Consider the following 17,445-nt stretch of genomic DNA (forward strand, 5'->3'; position numbering starts at 1 on the left):
CAAAGTAAAAAAAAAATCAAGAGAATCAGCGAAATGATTGAAAAGCTCTCAATACTTTTGGTACATTTTCTTAATACCTCAAGTAATAAAAATTAAAAATAATTTCTGAGAAATGAGATATAATGTACAGCTTTTGACAAGAAAATGTGCCACAACAACTGAAATACCAATATATTGAACGAACACGAGGGACTTTTGATTTGAAAAAGCTAACTACAAGCTAGAAATTCAGCGTCGTCACCTTAAGAAAAATATGCATATCAAAAGCTGATTATTTTGTAATACAGCATTTTGGTTTTTAGATGCAGCTTATCAATCGATTTCTTTTACCAATCAGGCTCCAACCCGAAGATTCCTAGTTTTGGCTCCACTGAAGGAGCTCATTTTTATATGAATTTCACAGGATCTGGAGAATTCCAACATTTGTTTTTCTTTTTTAAGAAACCGATGGTTTCTTATTCAACTCCTATTCGTACCTTGAGGTGCAAATTGGAAAATTCCTATTAAAAAATAATTTCGTGTCTTATTTTCAACATCATTTGCTAGAATAATCAAGAGAAAGTAAAATATTAAGCTTTTTCGTTGGATTTTCAACATTTTTTCGGAAAGTCAGCAAAGTGTAAATCATAAAATTATTTCACTGGAATTTCAAAAATAATTGGTTGGACTTTCTAAAATTGGGTATTGGAAAGTCAACAGAACATGGAATATTAAACTCTTTTGCTGGACTTTAAACGTTTGTTATTGGAAAGCTAACAGATCGTTGAAGATCACACTTATTTATTCCATTTTTAACCTTTGTTGAAAATTCAACAAGAAACTTTTTTTTAGTTTAAGCAGTTGAAATGTCAAGCATTTTCTTGTTGGAAATCCAATTTTTTTTTTAAGAGTATATCTACACCTCAAGAAGTTAGAAAAGAACACTAGGATAAAAACAGCATTAGAAGAAAAGAAAAGGAAAAGAGCCAGTTCTGCGATTCTATAGTAATACCAGTATGTCATTGAGATCATTGTTAAAATTCCCATCTGTGGTTGCAATGCAACCCCCAAGTCTATAGGTTTCACTGTTGAAACTGCAATACTTTTTTAGTAGGCTCAAACTGAGAACAGCAAATACCACACACTGACAACCAGAACCGAAAGACTACTATTGAGTTCAGCATAGGCAACAACATTCGATTCCTAAGTTTGTTCTTCAAAATATCCATCATAGAAAATGACCTCTCAACTACAGCATTGCTTATTGGCAGGCTGAGGAGGGTCAACCCCCACCTCGTTAAGTCACGAAATGGAGGGACACCAACTGGATCAAGATGGTGCAGGACCTTGACCCAGTATTCACAAGAGTCACTCGGAATTTCTTCGCCACAAGCTGATGCCCAGTCAACTACCAAGAGTCTTCCCCACTGACTCTCTAACTCGCTATTATTCAGCACTGGAATAGAATCCAAAGGCAAATCACTAAATCAAGGAAGCAACTGTAACAAACAAATGGTGGGAGAAAGCACTTTCAGTTTCAGCGGAGAATCAAGAGCTGGGGGCAAGCGCTTTAAAACTGCTCTAGCAGCTGCCGTGAGAAATTTGAGGCCAAAACAAAGCCCAAAACAAGCCAAATTAAAAAACAATAAGCCCAGTTTTCCGCCCCTAGCCTGCAAAAAAAACGCCCACCCCAGCCCAGAGAAATAAGCCATCGGGGCTTGAAACAAGCCAATCTGGCAACACTGTTTACACGAGCCTGGGTTTCCGCCCATACGGGCCTGAATAGTGTCCGTACCATTTCAGATTGTTTCTACCCTTTCGATTTCTGAAATTGACGGAGAAAAAGCCCTTCACCAAGTTTGTTGGTCATCCATGGCAGAAATCCAGTGGTATCAAAGGAAACAAAAGAATCTCCCACCTCTAGCCTTTTCACAAATCCTTAATTTCGAGTCTTTTCATGGAGAATCATAAATCTTGTCATGAAATCAAGCTTGGAAATGAATGGAAACTTCCAATTCATATTCGAAATTAATTAAACTGAATGTTACTGAAAGAAATTTAGTCACTTTGAAGAAAATGAGTCGAATTATTGAAATACAGGTAGCATAATATCATTTTAGAGCGGACAAAAATATTTAAATACAATCTATTAAGGACTTGGTCAACTAAGCTTTAAAAGTTGATTTTTTTATCGAAACTTTATTTTTTGTCAATTTTGTTACAAGTTCGTAGTTCCGAGAGATTAGCGCTTTGACACTAAAGGTACAAAAATCTAAAAGTGAGCCTCATCTACAATACTTTTGAATGGCTGATGCCTCTATCGTAACGTGCGCATTTCGTATGCAGAAAGAAAGTGACTTTTACCCATGTAAAAGACAAATACGAATGACCTTGAATTCAAATGAGCATGAAGCTCATCTTAAGTTATGGCCGCTCTTTTCTAGCTTCAAAAATAGTAGCTATCCGTATACAAAATCGTAAAATTCATCGTCGTCTGCAACACCTCTATTGGCAAGAAAAAAACTAAAATATTGACTTTTTTTAAACAAAAAAAGGATAAAATACTAAAAAAGAACTGTGTTAGACCCTACTTCAAAACAGGCCCTTACGCAGGATTTTTCTCTTGAGGAGAGGGGGTTGAAAGTAATTTTTGATAATGATGAACAAGAATTTTTACTGTCTAATTGCGCAATACCAAGAGTGGGTAGAGCTCTTGTCTCAGGGATATGACATTCGCCTTCTCTCCTTTGACGTCACAAAAGCCTTTGGTCGCGTATGGCACGAGGGTCTTCTAAAACTCTACAGAGCTGATGGCTGGCTATTTGAGGTGCTTGCTTAGTTCCTTTACCAACATTTAATAAGGGTCGTCCTTGACGGCTTCATCTCAAAATAATGTCCAGCTTTAGCAGGAATGCCCCAAGGAAGTATTCTCGGACTGACTCTTTTCCTGGTGTTCATAAAACAACCTAGGTGATAGCCTTGTGAAAGGACCTCACCACTTTGCTAATGACGTGACAACAAAGATCTCCATCGTGAAAGACGAATATCCTGAAAACCCCCATAAGGAGGGTAAGACCGACCTAAAGAAATTAAGGTGTGGGCAGATAAGTGGCTTGTAAGTTTCAATGCATTAAAAACAGAAGAGCTCTTAGTTTCGAAGTTGCAGAATGCGAAGGATCACCCTAGTTTCTTTTGGAAGGAGAGGTAATAAACCGAGTTGACACACTACATCTCCTTGGAGTTCATTTCTCGTCAGATCTCACATAGGTCGAACAGCTCAGTAAAGTGAGTGCCTTTTTCTCCCGGATACTGGGATTCGTCCTAAGATGCAAAAGCCTCCTCCCTGACGAGTCAATTTTGACACTATTCACCTCCTGTACTAGATCAGTCATGAATTATGCATGCCCTCACTTTACTGGTGCTCCAACTAGCCACATCACTCCTCTTCAAAGTGTCCAAAACCAGGCAATGTGCATAGCAATTTCTAGCAACTGTGATACCTAACCCCTGTAGTCAATCGAGGATCGACGTGACGTCACTTCAATATCGATGTTCAACAAATAAATGCATTGTCCTCCATTTGAGGAGGTATCAAAACTGATTCAAGATAGAAGAAAGCAGACAATTCGTCATGATTTGAAATGCCCTCTAGAGGGATAATCCCGGAAAGTCATTCTGTTGAGACGTTCAAGAAAAGGTATAATAAATACCTCAAAGTAATTAGCGCAGTAATTACCAGGATTAACGGCACATCATTATTTGTGACGAAGTTGTGAAGCCTGTAATAAAAAAAGAATTGGCCATAAATTCTTAAAAGTCTAGAAGTTTTGTTGGGGGAGCAATCATAGCTCTGGGGTATCCCTCCCCATGCGTATCTTCCTGTTTTGAATGACGTTAATCTAAAATAATAAAAATAATTTAAAATATCTTCTGAGTTTTACAAAGTTGATAACCACCGTTTGTTTGAATTAATAATAAAAAAAAAAAATCAAAAAAGAAGTTTTTCAAAGAAAAGCAAAGGCCATATTAAATTTAAGATCAGCAAATACAAATACCTGTTAAAAATCCAAACTAAAATGACAAAAAATTACTATTAGAGAATAAAAATGAAACCCAAAACGAACAGAAATTAAATCAACAATCATCACCAAAAAAATTACAAGTTCTAACATAAATACATAAATTAAAAGAAATTACTATTAAAGGATAAATGAACCCCAAAACAAAGAGAAATTAAATAAACAATCATAGCAAACAAATCCACAAAAATTTTTAATATAAATGAATAAATAATCTCAAAACGCGTTAAGCTTAAATTGAATATGCAAATCAAGCTAGAAACGAACAAAAATACTACAAACATGAGTTTGGGTTTCGCCTCCTTCTCTCACTGTAAAAGTTCAAAACCTACTGCGTCATCGGTGCTTTACTGAAAACGAATTATACTACAAACAGTTGTTTCTGTACTTATTACAACATCGAAAACAAACATAAAAATAGAATACAACTAAATCTTGAAGTGATGAGCTTTAAGCAGTAATTATCATTATATATCAAATATTCAGTTTAATTTTATTAGTTCTTTCCGACACTTTTCAAGACAAATGTAACTTCACTACAAACAAGGGTTTGGATACTGTCCCTTTTCTTAACTATAAAGTCTAAAGCATAATCCGTCATTGGCGCTTCACTGAAAACGAATTATATGACAAAGGGGATTGCCCCCTCCATAACACCTCGCCCTTTACACTAAAGTTTTTAGGTACTTTTAAAAAAGCTTCCTATTGTTCTAATTTAACGACCCTTGTGTTTCAGGAGTCGTTCTCAAAGAATTGGGACAGAATTCAAACTTTCCCGTGGAAAGACCCCCAGCGAAACCCCCCCCCCCATCCAAAAATGTATACATACTTCACAATAACAAAATTCAGAGTGAAAAATTGGCAAATTTCATTACTTAGACATTTCCCCTGGGGCTGGGGGGGGGGGGTTCAAGTTATATTCAAAGGTATAGTTATCAGGTTTTTTAAGTATGATGGGCAAAACACCTAAATCAAAATTTTGATCGGACGACTTCGGGAAAAAGGGGTGGGGGAGGGGGCCAGGTTGCCCTTCAGTCATTTTAGTCACTTTTAAAGGGAACTAGAGCTTTTAATTTCCATTCAAATGAGCCCTCTTAAGGTATTCTAGGACCACTGGGTCGATATGGTCACCCCTGAGAAAAGAAAAAAAAATAAATGAATAAATACGTATCCGTAATCTTTCTTCTGGAAAAAAAAAATACAAAATTCCACAATTTCGCAGATAGGAGCTTGAAACAACTACGGTAGGGTTTTCAGATACGCTGAATTGGATGGTGTGATTTTCATTAAGATTCTAATAGGTTTAGGAGGTATTTCGCCTTTATTCCAAAACAAGGCAAATTTTCTCAGGCTCGTAGCCTTTAAGTGGTAAGACTAAGTCTAAAGAAGCTTATATATTTAAAATCAGCATAATATGCCAATTCTTTTAATATATCTGTTGGTACCGAAATTCCGTTTTTTAGAGTTTCGGTTACTATTGAGTCGGGTCGCTCCTTGCTTACAGTTCAAGCTGTAAGTAAACTGTTGAATGAAAAGTTCATGCTAGTAGTTTTATATTTGCGTAGCTGATAAGATATTTTATAGTTCATAATTTTGAAATTACAAATTTTGATCATTAGAGAAGGTTTTAACATTTTTCCAATCATTCTAATTGCAAACGTACCCAACTGGAATTAGTGTAATTTTTTTTCAGCAACATTCTTTTTACACTATGATATAACAGGGTTACGTTATCCGGTAAACCATCATATTTTGCTTAATACTTTTAAGAAGAGGCTTACAGGCTTAAGCGTACTTTAAATACTCTATATTTATTGACGTCAGAATAATTCAAATATTCATTTGACCGGAGTAAGATTTCACTACAAACCGGCGCAATGAAAGGAACGCATCTTTAAACTGCCAATCAGAATCGAGCTTTGGTCCAAAATTTTTCTACCGGTTTTTCGACCGCAGGGCAACTAGTCATTTAGTATCTCGCAAATAGAAAGGATTGAATTATTTTCTACTGTTTCTAGAAAAGGTAATGATTAGGATAGAGTCATAGAATTGAAGTAAATAGTTTTATTAACATGGTGAGGAAAAGGGGTATAAAACTACTCATTAGACCGGTAATGTATCGAGGATTCATTCTTTAACATGGGCGTAATTTGTTAGGGGGGGGGGCGGCTGCCCCCAAGTAGAAATTTAGTTTCTATAAAAAATCTTGTCAAAACTAAGAAAAAGCCTGCGTAATTCAAGCATCCAGAAAAACAGGTCAGTTTTCTGTAATATAACTTTGCCTTTATGGTAATACATCGATCATTTTTCAGTTTTCACTGTCATTTTCACTAAATTTGGGAAAATTGGCCCCAGCTTAGCCCCCTCCCCTGGGATTTTGACGAAATTACGTTACTGATCCTTAGTAGGGTGAAAAATGTAGTGTAGCTTAGCCTGTGTCAATAGGTGGACCAGCGCAAGCTGCCCTAGGTGCCGTGGCTGGGGGATAATTTTGAGTATGTTTTCATTTTGATTCGGCTGTTTTCGCTTTATTTGAGGCGGGTGTGTGCACTGTAATTAATTTTGCCTTGGCATCACCTACCCTAGGATAGGTTCTGCACATTTGCATCGAATTATTATGAAGGGGGATCTGTTAAGGCTACACAAAACGCAAATTATAGAAAAAAAGCAAATATTCGAGCACTCGGTAAAAAGTACACATTGGTTCGAAAATTCTCCTCTTTCCTTTGACTTAATGCTTCATCAGGCCCAGAGGCATTTTTGTGTATGCGTTTTAAACCTTTAATTATCGCTTTTCTCAAATGAGGGATACTTGTATGCTGCAAAATGCCTAAGGATGTTAATGGAGAGCTACCCCTAGATTTATTCGTCTACCCTAGATTTTTGAGAGCATTTTCATTGGAAAATGTATTTTAGTTGTGTTTCCATCAAAAAGTTAAAAACAACGACAAATCCCCCATCCGTTCTTGATTTTTAAAAGATATATTTTACCCTCTCTCCTTCTCCAATTTTCTTGTATTCTTTCGACTGTGGTAGGTTACTGCAAGGTGGGAAAGCAAACTTGGTTGGTATACCATAGTAGCCTACTTTAGTGTTCAAAATGTGTCCCAATATCGGTTGAATCTCTTACAGATGGGGAATAAATACGATGTAAGAATTCCCTGACAAGATGGCAACTATAAGAGAAGAAACAAGTAAATTTCTCAGGTAGTGAAAAAAAATATCCCAATATTCGGGATTGAACTCTATAGGCTTAGTCGCCATCAGTACTTGAAAATACAAGAAACAAATAAGATTTACTCACGCACATATTTTCATCTTGTAGGCAAATATTCTAGATGTGTTTCAGTCCCAGAGGAGGGGCATCAAAAATGGAATCTTGTTGATCCTAATGCTTACCACTTATTAAACCTTGGAACAACCGCATTTATGGGACTTTGCCCATTTAGCCCGCAAATTAGGATAATATATTTTTCCGTATTGGGTGAATTTCTGCCAAAAAAAAGCTTTATGCTACGACGTTTTTAAGCTACATCTGCACCGGAGCGTTGCTTGAAAAGGTCATAATGACGAATTGTTTTAGCAACAGTTCGCCAAATATCGAAATACATTCCATTCCCATATATATGGTCTAAACAGTTGAAGTGCAATAAATATGTTACCGTGACTTTCTATTGTTAATGTCGACATTCATCAAGGAATGTTCGAAATTCCTTTTTCTCTGGTTGGATTCAATTAGCTTTACGAGTCAGCCTTTTCAGTCTGATGCAAGCTATGATGGTAAAAGTTTAAGTGATTATGTTAGTTTAGGGTAGGTCAGGTTAGATCAGGTTACATTTGGCTCTAAATATCAGAAATGGGTTAAAAGCCTAACCTAACCCAACCTCATCTAACCTACTCTAAACTAATATAATCACGTAAACTTTTACCATCATAGCTTGCATCAGACTGAAAAGGCTGACTCGTAAAGCTAATTGAATCCAACCAGAGAAAAAGGAATTTCGAACATTCCTTGGTGAATGTCGACATTCACCAATTTGCGGACATTCACGGTAACAAATACATACTGCTACTGCCTCATATATCGCCTAAATGGGTAAAGACTATGAACTAATAAGATCCTAGTTTTGGAGCTCTCCTCCTGAAATAAAAGGCCTGATATTATTATCAAGATGAAAATATATATGTTTAGACATATTTTTTTCTTTTTTCTTTCATTTTTTGGTACAGGGGAATGATAAACGCATGATTTCTTGCCAAACTATTTCCATTTTTCTTCACCGGTGGAGAAACTTGACGATATCTCTCTTATCGTTGCGTCTAGCCAGACAGTCAGAGTAGTCATAGACTAGTATGTCATCACCATCTTAAAAAAATTTCCTCTGTTCTTAGTCTATATTTCAAAACTTCACGCATTAAAGGAGGGAAATATTCACCCCGCGTTGAGGGTGCCCACGATGCATATATGTTTCCCTAATATTGCAATACTTGAATTTTCAACGTTATGTTTTCCAAGTATTTGTTTGCCCGACTACTTTGTACATAATGGGTGGTTGCAAAGATTTGGAAGGGGCTCTTTTGATTCGAAAATTGAAATTTTCTATGCTATTTTAATAAATGAAAAGGATCCGAGTGCAAACCCTTTTTTCATTCCTTGCACTGCTGTATCCTCCTATAACTTCGGATGGACATTTTACGGTAGCCATTTTTTCAAAATGGCTGAAAAGCTAATAGAATATTACTCCATTAGGGGACGTATCTATGAAACCAAAGGGTTAAGGGTCCCAGAACTTTCAAAGGGTCAATTCTCCACATATACAGTTTTGTTGGATAATATGGGCGCATTGGACCTTGTTCATCAAGGTCCAAGATCATGCAAAGAATTAAAATATTTACGATTGGAGCTTCAAATGTGGCCTCTACCCTCTCTCCTTCTACATCTACCATTAACTTTATTGCAGATGATAGGCACGTTGTTAATTGTTTAATTCAGAAACATCCAACGATTTTCAGTCTCGGTGTAAAAGCAAGTCAAAGTCCTGATCAAGGGACTATCCGCTTTCCGCCACTTGGTTTACATTTCTAGACGTTATATGTGCCTTACAAATCCGTCACGCTTATCAGGATATCTGCCAAACTTGGCACACTTTCTACCACGCTGGGTACACTTCCGAATGGCGTTGCCTAGTGTACGTGATTTCTGGAATGTTAGCCCCTTTTGTCAGGATCTGGTGCACGAACAAGCTAATTCTTGACTCGTACAAAAAAAGTCGTGAGTCAAAGCTGCAAAATTTTGGTGCCGCAGTCTGCTTACGATGTGAGTCTTGAAATAGCACAAAAACAAGTTAAGTTATAACTTTTTGCAAAGGTGAGGTAAGTTTTGGTTCGGTGTGAAAACAAGCAAGTACTCAGTCAGTTTAAAAACAAGCTAAATCCTGATTTGGTGCAACAAAATACCTTAAGTCAAAACAGCAGAATTTTGGCGACGTGGTGTAAAGCCAGTAAATTCTTGATTCAGTGCAAAAATGATCTAGGTCCGTTAAGGAAATTCGTTATGCTATGGAAATTCTACTGACGCAAGCCGTGAGATTTCGATGATGCGGTACAAGTGAACTAATTCATTATTCAGAGCCCACCCACCCCTCCTCGCCAAAAAGATATTTTTTAAGTTATTCAGCATGGAACATGTATGGAATTATATACATTAGAAATGTATATACTATATTAAATGTACTTGAACATTATTTGCCATGGTATGGAAAGTACCTATATCCTTTTCTTTATTGGAATACGGTGCGTCTTCGTACTTTTTAGCAGGCCATAGAAATCTTTTCCTTCCTATTTTATTTATCAAAACTATACAAATGAAAACGATACAATATTTCCTTTTGTTTTCCGTATTTTTAATGTGGGAAACACTTTATATTTTTCATATATTACAGGCATTTAATTGGGTTGAGAAAATCGAACTTTTATCGTATGGACAACTCTTGTACGTGTGAAAAGATTCCACAAAGATTTTAGCAGCTAACTGTGAATGTTGTTGAAAATTTTCCACTTGGAAAAAATATAAGGGTTAATTCAGCTTTAAGTAAAGAAAATAATAATAGCCTGAATCTTAATTGGTACTATGTAGGCACTTGCACGATTTGATTTGGAAGGAGATATTTTTGAGGTCTCGAAGATTTATTATTATTATTTTTTTTAATCATCATTTTTTATTTTTAAAGTATTATTTTTTTATTATTTTTTTATTTTATATCGGGGATATTATAAACAATAGGAATAACCTTTAAAATATCGTCTTTTTGAAAGGCAACAGGAAAAAAAAGGACAACTATGGAAACACTTCCTGGAAATACCTCAGAATATTGGAAAATGATAGTTCGAGCATAATTTTTTTGCGGCATATAGCCCTCCTTCCTGGAAAAAAATTGAATACTCCTACTCAAAATGTTGCTAGTTGGAGGATTAGTCCATGGCCAAATTAGAATGTCAGTTCAATGTACTTTATCCTTCTTGCAGCATCTTAAGAGGCTTATATATTTTATTTAAAAGAAGAGTCATTCGGGGAAAAACATGGAGGATCAAGTTGTTGAAGAAATAGTTCCCGATATTCTTGACGAGGAAGAATCCTATTTTCAAGATATTGACTGCCTTCAATCACATGGTATTGTAAGTAATCTTTTTTTTTCACAGGTTTTACTTTTTTCCCCTTTTTTGGTTTTGGTTCACCTCACTCGAATGTATTGTTAGTTTAATGATGTATTTCATCTGTTTAGTATAGGAATGTAAAATTTAAGTATTGAGTAAAAAGTTTCAAAAAGAAACAAGTGGATATCGATTCTTTGAATCTAGGATAAGTGAACTTGAGATCGACTTTCCTTGGTACGTTTGGCATGTGATCATTTATTTCAAAACAGTTCATGCATCTGTTGGACTTCCGTGTCCACTTGGAGGGGGAGGGCTGATCTTAAGAATCCCTTCCCTCCTAGAATGCTAAAAATATGAAAAATGTTGCACCATTTTCTAAATTTTGATATTATATTGTTTTAAACTTTTGGGAAGGGGGAGGGTAGAGCGGTTCAAAATGTTGTATATTTTCACATTTGAATTCAGATTTTCTAAGGGATTTATTGTACTAAATTTCCTAGCAATTAAAAGCTTGGCCATGCCACTACTTGCATAATCTCGCTTGTTATTTTAAGCAATTGTTTTCCTTGTTAATTTTCGTCGTCACCTAATGCTACTACCTCTTTTTAAATAAAACCTCAAATATTTATTTTTAAACTTTGATGTACCGTCTTGATAATGGAACCTTCTGGAATTAACACGGATGTCTGTTTGGACTTGGGCCTTAGCTTGTGGGTCGAGCTAGGCATTCCCATTAGCGTCATTCACGAAAGAGTAGGTTAGGGGCACACATTTTTTTCTAAATCTTGGGAATGGCCAAAGGGTCGCCCACTCTCTGCAGCCCGGTGTGCATCTCGTAATGCCACGTGTGTTGCACAGTCCTACTGCGCGTGGCATAGTCTTGGCACAGTTCCGTCATGCTCGGCACACTTTCACTACACTTAGTTCTTGCCACCTGATGTACGTGATTTCTAAAAGTTGGCTCACCGTTGGGGAGGATCATTTGTTGTTTTTATCAGCTAAATACAAAAAAGCATTTTCCTTAATAAAAAGACCAAAAAGGTTATTTTTCAAAATCAAAGAGAGGAACCCGCCCTCTTAATTGACACTCCTGGGGTCATCTAGGGTTTAACCAAGTCGCTTGGGTTAATCAAGAAGTTAGATAACTAAAGTAGTATTAGTTCAAGACGAAATTTGGGTAAGGTTGGAAGAACTCTGCCGTCTTGTAGCACTGGGAGAACTTCCAACAGCAATAAAGCTCTGCAAAATTACGTTCCACGTGAACCTATACCCGTACTTAATATTTTTATGTGAGAAATACTGACTGTAAAATAGCAGACTCGACGTAAATAAATCTTACTTTAATGTTTCACACATGAGGAGTTTCCGAGATAAAAGTTTACCTATTTTCTGGTAAGTCATATAATCGAGATGTAGGTATTTTTTAGTTCACTGTCTTATTTTAATAGATTGGCTACGCGTAATTATGTCATACTTTAATTTATTTACTTTTTTTAGAATAAGTATATTTTTATTTCTTGAAATAAGACGCTTCATCTTGTTATTTTCATTTTTTAATACTTCTTATTGATGCTTGCTCGGAGTTCGGAAGGAATTGAACTTAACATACGTTCAAAAACGTAGTAATATGACATGATATTTTTGGTCCCACTATTTTTCACAATAGACTTTTCTAAAGAACCTCGTCAACAACAGCAAAGTATTATCTTGAAAATTCATTACTCAAAGGGTATACTACCACGTTGTTCTATTTTCAATATGTGCAAACTATTGCGCCTTCAATAATAAACAAATTAGAACTGTAATCAAAAGAAAGTAAAGAGCAACGCTAAAACTTAAAACAAATAGAAATTGCTCTAAACGAAGGCCGCTGTCCTTCTCAATTCTTACTCTTTACACAATATTTCATCTCGTCTTTTATTAAAATACAAGAATTATAGCCTGTTGGTAATCGCTAGTCAATTTTTGCCGACTCTTTCTATCTTCTTTTCAAATAGTTCTAAATGCAAAAAAATAAGGGTTAGTCTACGGTAGAATTCCAAAATTTTTTTGCCTTTGGAGGCTCTGGATTTTTCTGTTGTACTTTACCACTATTTTTTACTCATGGATTAAGTTCCTTCAATTTACGGGTATTAAGTTGACAAGAAGGTTTACGTATGGCAAAATACATGGGAAATTATATTTTAGACTATACATTAGCCAAAAGTACTTAGTAGTCTTAAAAAAACATATTCATATCGTTTCTAAAAGTGCTTTACTTTACTTTACTCCTCCTAATAATGTGAAAAATAAATAGCCCAAATAATATATATGTCCAAGCATTTTATCATACATCGCTCTTTTGTTTCAACTTAATACCCATAAGTTAAAAAAGAAAAACACATTTTAAATAGTGACATAGATTTAACGGAAAAGATCAGAGGAAATTACTATAAGATTCTTTTTTCATGGAATGAAGATCTGACGTACGGAATGTACGCTTTAAATATATTCAGGTATAATACGTTTCTTAATTTGTAAGTGTATATTTTGAGAATATTTTCCATTTATGGCTTCTACATAGGCTTTAGCTACCATTTGTGCATCTCAGGTACTCAAAATCTCTAATCTTTTTCGAATCTTACCATGAATTAAACAAAAAACAAGTTTTTTTTTTAACTACAAGTAAGGCGCGCTATTAAAACTTAAAACGAACAGAAATTATTCCGTATATGAAAGGGGTTGTCCCCTCCTCAACGCCTCTCTCACTACGCTAAAGTTTGACTCTTTCTCACAACTCTACTTTTTAAAACAATAAAAATTTTTTTTAGCGTAAATAGCGAGGCGTAGAGGAGGGAACAACCCCTTTCATATACATATGTCATATATTTCATATTACCAATCTTTTACGAATGTTTTTGTTAGTAGTATAATATAAGTAACTTACGTAACGAACTTCTATATTTGTATATTTTTTATTACGTATATGAGGGGGTTGTGCGTCCTAGTCAATACCTCGCTCTTTACACTACAGCTTGAATTTTGTCTCAATTCCTTAAAAATGACCCCTGAATTACAAAGGTCGTAGAATAAATAGTTGAATTACTAAAAATACTTTAGCGTAAAGATTGAGGTAATATATACGTAATAACTATGTTAGTTTAAAGTTTTTATATTTATTTTCTCATTGTCTTTTTAAATAATGCTAGAGAATCCTGACCCCCCTCATGGAAATTATCTTCCCTCATGATAAATTCCTCCATGGAAAGATCCTCCAACGCACTCCCCCCCCAGCGTGAAAAAAATCTCCCTCAAAACGTCTGTGCACTCCCCAATAAATATTGCTATATGTAAACAATGATCAAAGTTTGTAACTTGCAGCCCCTCCCCCGGGGACTGTGGGGGATCAAATCGTCCCCAAAGACATAATTATTAGGCTTTTCGAATATGCTGAATGGCTATCTCAAAATTTTAACAAAATGCCTATCTCAAAAATTTGATCCGGTGCCATTGGGAAAAAATGAGCGTGGGAGGGGGCCTAGGTGCTCTCCGATTTTTGTTCACTTAAAAAGGGCACTCGAACTGTTAATTTGCGCTGGAATTAGCCCTCTCACGACATTCTAGGACCACTGGGTTGATACGAACACCCCTGAAAAAAAAACAAAAAAAAACGCATCCGTGATATTTCTTGTGGCAAAAAATACAAAATTCCGTGTTTATGTAGATAGGAACTTGAAACTTCTATACTATGATTTTCTGATATGTTGAATCTGATTGTGTGATTTTCATTAAGATTCTGTGACTTTTAGGTGGTCTTTTCTTTGTTTTCTAAAATAAGGCAAATTTTCTCAGGCTCTTAACTTTTGATGGGTAAGATTAAACTTGATGAAACTTAATGAAACTTAAATATTTAAGATCAGCCTAAAAATACGATTCTTTTGATGTATCTATTGGTATCAAAATTCCGTGTTTTAGAGTTTTGGTTACTATTGAGCCGGGCCGCTCCCTACTACAATTTGTTACCACGAACTGTTTGAAAAATACAGAAATGAAAAGGGATTTCGGACGATGTTGACGTTTTAGAGGATCTTTAACTAGGTCAACAATTGTTCTTTAAAAAATAAGGTTGTTTTTATGAGACACCAGCATTAAGGACGAGCTGGAAAACGTCTGTTTGTAAATCCTTTCACCCTTCAAGGATAAACTTAGGGGATTTCTATCGGTCTCTATTGGGTCCAATGGCGTAAAATGGGAGCCTAGAGTCCTCCTCCTTGAGTTTGAAAATATCTTTATGGAGATATTTTCATTGAGAAGGCCCTTTTCGGTAGTGTTGGGCAATAATTTGATGAAACGATACATTGATATTTTTACTTTCAATATTCGATAGTCGATATATTTTTATATTTCTGATCAGTTTTTTGCTCAGATTAACTTTGATTCAAGAACAAAAATTGTAACCAAAGAGAGTTTTTTACAATTTTCCCTCCTCAATAACGCGCTCTTCACGCCTCGATCAAATCCAATTGTCCGCTTCGATCCAATTTTTTACTTTGACTCAGCATTTTTTGCTTTAATTTTGGTCAGGAGGCCGGGGGGGGGGCATAAGTAACCTTGCCCCGGGCACCACCCTAGGAGCGGCTCTGGCGTTAACCTGACTCTTCTTTGTGGTAATTTCTTCTTGTTTTAAGTTTGACTGTGTTATCTATTAACAGTGGTTCTTGTTCTTTTGAAGTTTGACTTACCATTTACTTTATATCCTCTCGTTTTTGGTGTTATGAAGCTCTTTACTTTTCTTAAAAAAATTCTTACTCGGAGAAAATTGAATTCCATTAAAATTGAATTTTGGATTGTTCTTAAATTATAAAACATATGCACAGGTGTTAGTGTCGGGTGATGATTTAATTAAAAGATATATCGATATTTTCACTTTCGATATTCGATATATCGATTTCGATATCTCTGATCAGTTTTTGTTCGAATTAACTTAATGTTTTGCCAAACTTCAAAATTAAAAGTGTATAGAGAGTACTTCCCACAATTTTTTCCAAATTTCGAATAAAATACAAAAACACTTCCATTACATGAATGAAAATTGCAAAAACACCGATTTGGAATTACTCGAGATCAAGATAACGAAAAATAGATACTGTATATTTTGGAAAATCAGCAACATGTCAATATTTTTCCCTGAATATTGGTTCTGCTTTTCAGTGATTAGATAAACATAGAATGAGTTTTGTTCTAACTGAAAGGAAATGGCGACATTAAAACTTAAAATAACAGAAATTGTTCCACATATGAAAGAGATCACCCATCCTCAATACCTCACTTTTCACGGCAAAGTTTCTCTTTCTATTAAATTAAAAAAAAAACTTGTTGTTTTAACTGAAAGTAAGGAGCGACACTAAAACATAAAACGAACAGAAATTACTTCGTATATGAAAGGGGCTGCTTCCTCATCAACGCCTCGCTTTTTACGATAAAGTTTGACTCTTTCTCTCAACTCTTCTTTTTAAAACAGTTAACAACTTTAGCGTAAAGAGCGGGGCATTGATGAGGAAGCAGCCCCTTTCATATACGAAGTAATTTCTGTTCGTTTTAAGTTTTGATGTCGCTCCTTACTTCCAGTTAAAAAAAACTTGTTTTTTCATTTAATTTCTGAACGTTTTTGAATCAATATATGTTTTGATTTTGGCTCTCCGTAGAGGAATAATTAAAACAAAATTTGCATATTCATTTTTTTCTTGGCTAAATGGCTTTCTCATAGTTTTGATCGAATGATTCTGAGAAAAAAAGAGCGGGAGAGGAAGCCTGGTTGCCTTCCAATTTTGTGGCTACTTAAAAAGGCAACTAGAATTTTTAATTAATTAATTTTAATAAATTAGCTTACGTAACGAACTTTTGTATCCTCATGTTTTTATTACGTATATGAGGGGGTTCACCCCCTCGTCAGTACCTCACTCTTTACAATAAAGCTTAAATTTTGTCCCAATTCACTAAGAATGGCCCCCTGAATCACAAAAGCCGTAGAATAAATAACTGAAATTACTAAGAATACTTTAGCGTAAAGAGCGAGGTATTTGGAGGAGGTGAACCCATCATATGCGCAATAATTTCTGTTCGTTTTAAGTTTTAATGCTGCTCCTTACTTCCAGTTGAAAAATTTCATATTTATTTTTTCATTGTTTTTTTTTTTAATAATGCTAGAAAATCCTGCGCTCCCTTCATGGAAATTTTCTTCCCCCAGGACAAATTCCTCGATGGAAAGTTCTCCCAACATATCCTCCTCTTCTCAACCCCTCCCCCAACCAAAATATCCCCTTGAAAATGCTGTACACTTCCCAATAATCATTTCAATATATAAGCACTGGTCAAAGTTTGTGACTTGTAGCCCCTCCCACGGGGACTGCGGGGGAGTAAGTCGTCCCCAAAGACATAGTTATAAGGCTTTTCGACTACGCTGAATAAAAAGGCTATCTCAGAATTTTGATCCGTTGACTTTGGAAAATAATTAACGTGGGAGGAGGCCTAGGTACCCTCTAATTTCCTTGGTCACTTAAAAGGGCACTAGAACTTTTCATTTCCGTTAGAATGAGTCCTCTCACAACATTCTAGGACCACTGGGTCGATACGATCACCCCTGGGAAAAAAAAAAAAAAAAAACAAATAAACACGCATCCTTGATCTGCCTTCTGGCAAAAAATACAAAATTCCACATTTATATAGGTAGGAGCTTGAAACTTCTACAATAGGG

At 35.6% G+C, this 17,445-nt stretch overlaps 1 protein-coding gene across 1 annotated transcript in view; it reads left to right on the plus strand.

Annotated features, from left to right (window-relative positions):
- Positions 1 to 6,016: 6,016 nt before the first annotated feature.
- Positions 6,017 to 17,445, plus strand: part of LOC136026698 (meiotic recombination protein DMC1/LIM15 homolog) — a 44,695-nt gene continuing 33,266 nt past the window's right edge. The window contains exons 1-2 of the mRNA XM_065703448.1: positions 6,017 to 6,081; positions 10,584 to 10,733. Of these exons, the coding sequence (XP_065559520.1) occupies positions 10,638 to 10,733 (96 nt within the window). The 5' untranslated portion in view covers positions 6,017 to 6,081; positions 10,584 to 10,637. The remainder of the gene's footprint in view (positions 6,082 to 10,583; positions 10,734 to 17,445) is intronic.

This window comes from Artemia franciscana, chromosome 4, assembly GCF_032884065.1.
Source record: "Artemia franciscana chromosome 4, ASM3288406v1, whole genome shotgun sequence".
In the NCBI taxonomy this organism is placed as follows: Eukaryota; Metazoa; Arthropoda; class Branchiopoda; order Anostraca; family Artemiidae; genus Artemia; species Artemia franciscana.